The 2,210-nt window shown below is 44.7% G+C and overlaps 1 protein-coding gene across 1 annotated transcript; it reads left to right on the top strand.

The window, feature by feature from the left end:
• Positions 1-614: 614 nt before the first annotated feature.
• larp6b (La ribonucleoprotein 6, translational regulator b) lies at positions 615-1,955 on the top strand (the record flags this gene model as incomplete). Its single annotated transcript, XM_080907859.1, has 3 exons — positions 615-631; positions 707-893; positions 1,008-1,955. 3 exons carry the CDS (start codon positions 615-617, stop codon positions 1,953-1,955), a joined length of 1,152 nt encoding a protein of 383 aa, XP_080763985.1.
• Positions 1,956-2,210: the final 255 nt, after the last annotated feature.

Raw genomic sequence — 2,210 nt, 5'->3', positions numbered from 1 at the left:
TGTTGTTGCTTTCAGCGTGTAGTAGCAGGCCCACGCTAAAAAGGATGAATGAGCTTAAGACAAAAGCACACGAGCATGGATTTAAAGGATCATTTTTGTTGCTGTTTGTAATGTGCTGCTGTATCTGTTTTGTTTTTTGAAAGTCAGACGGCATCATAATTTTCCTTTTGATTTGATTGTGCGCTTTTAACTGCTTTAAATTCACATCTCTAATGATTTAAGTGCTGATAGTAATACTGATTAACTGCTGGTTTTTCTGTTGTGCACAGTGGCCCTTAATTGTAGCCCTGGTAATATTTTGTATAGCAACAAACAGTTTGTCCTCATGATGGGTTTTTTTGTTTCATTTTGGGATTTCGTTTTGTTTGAGTTTTTTTGCTCTCTTTGTTTTTAAATGTGCTGTTGTTGCTGGTGGAAGTTAATTTTGTAATGTGGAATTTCAGCTATAGCATTTTACAAAATGTTGTTTTTGGATTCCTTAGAAACCAACTGAGGCTGTTGTGCTCATATGAACAGTTGCTTGATTCTGTGTTAATTACAGCTGCCTTTAATTTCCAAGGAAATAGCAAAGACAACAGTTTATTGCTCTGCTATCACAATCCTTACGACACACCATGAGCGATCTGATTAGGTAAGGAAATCTAAAACTTACAAAATGAAATGTTTCTCTTGAAGTTGCTTGCTGATTATGAATCGTTTGTCACAGATTTGATCAACTGCGCTTCCAAAGTGAAGATGACTGTGAAGGTGAGGTGCTGTGTTTGAAGATCAAAACCCATTTGGAGGAGCTCTTCTCTGACAGCCACCTGGCAGAGGACGGCTTCCTGCTCAAACATGTGCAGAAGAACAAGCAGGGTTTCGTCAGTCTCAAGCTTCTCACTTCTTTGAAAAAGGTACAAAACACAAAAAACATTTGGTGCTTTCTGTGGTGTTTACATTCCAGCAGTTTGAATGAAAACAATCCAGTAAAATACGAACAAAGCTGAGGTTGCCCGTGTTTGCCACAGATAAGGACCCTGACCAAAAACTGGTACATGACTCTGGTGGGAGCATTGTACTCAGACCTTCTGGAGGTGAATGATGAGTCCACCAAAGTGAGGCGCATAGAGCCGCTTCCCAAATGGCTGATGTGTTCCCCCACCAGCAAGCACCTCCTCGCTTGGAACTTTTCCGAGGAGCAAAGCAGTGACGACGGTGCAGCCCGAGGCCCGGAGCCCGCTGCGCTCTCAGAGAATGTGCTCCAAAAGTTCAGCATTTACGGCAGAGTTACTTCACTCCAGATTCTGCCACCTGGAAGGGAGCTTCCCGCAGATATGCAGTGCTACGGGAAACGTCACAAGGAGCTTGGCCAGCACTTATGTGCGGTGATCAAGTTTGACAGTTTGGAGACCGTTCGTAAGGCCTACAGTGCCCTGAAAGCAGAAGAGGAGAAGTCTAACGGGAAAGGCATGTGTGTTGTACCTATGGGATTCCAGTCAATGCATCATTTCACTGAGGACGAATCCCCAGAAGAAGCAAGCCAAATCCTTCCCGAGGAGGAAAATCCACCTGAAATCCCAGAGAACTTAGTCCAGCAGGAGAATTCTTCACCCACTGCGTTTTTTGATGAACCTCCAGACACACATCAGCCAAACGCGTCCACGGATAACCCTGCACCGCTGAATGTTGACCCGATTTCCAGCAGCTGCAATGGCCAGTCCTTCCCTGGTTGGAATCATAGTGACAGTAGGATGACGTGGAACTCTGGAGACTGCGATAAAGAAATTTCCCAGAGCCCGTGGGTGCTCAAGCGTAAACTAGCGGCCCTTGAATTGAACCGCAAAGAGACCGGGCACCCGAACGCACCCAGCTCGATTCAGAGGGTAATACGTCAGCCCTTTGGCCCTGATGGCACCAGTGGTTTTCAGCTCAGAGTGAGGCACCGGGAACAGCTCGACCTCCCTCGGAAAAAGTGACATTAACAGATTTATTTAAAAAAATGTTTGAATTAAAAGCTGAGAAGCAAAAATATTTGCTTTGCAATAAACAGCACACGCTCTTTAAATGTTTGCATCTTGATTGTTAAGACCTTGTTCATTCGGGGGGGGGGGGGGGGTGTAGTTATAAACCACTGACAAATGGGGGCAGCATTTAGCCACGTTCACACTTGTTCACACACACTGCAAACGCAGCATGTACATTGAAATCAGTACATTTCAGGGTCTTTACCT

Source organism: Rhamphochromis sp. 'chilingali' (assembly GCF_963969265.1).
Source record: "Rhamphochromis sp. 'chilingali' genome assembly, chromosome: 16".
Taxonomy (NCBI): domain Eukaryota; kingdom Metazoa; phylum Chordata; class Actinopteri; order Cichliformes; family Cichlidae; genus Rhamphochromis; species Rhamphochromis sp. 'chilingali'.
The sequence above is the reverse complement of the archived record's forward strand: the minus strand, read 5'-3'. Positions and strand labels throughout refer to the sequence as shown.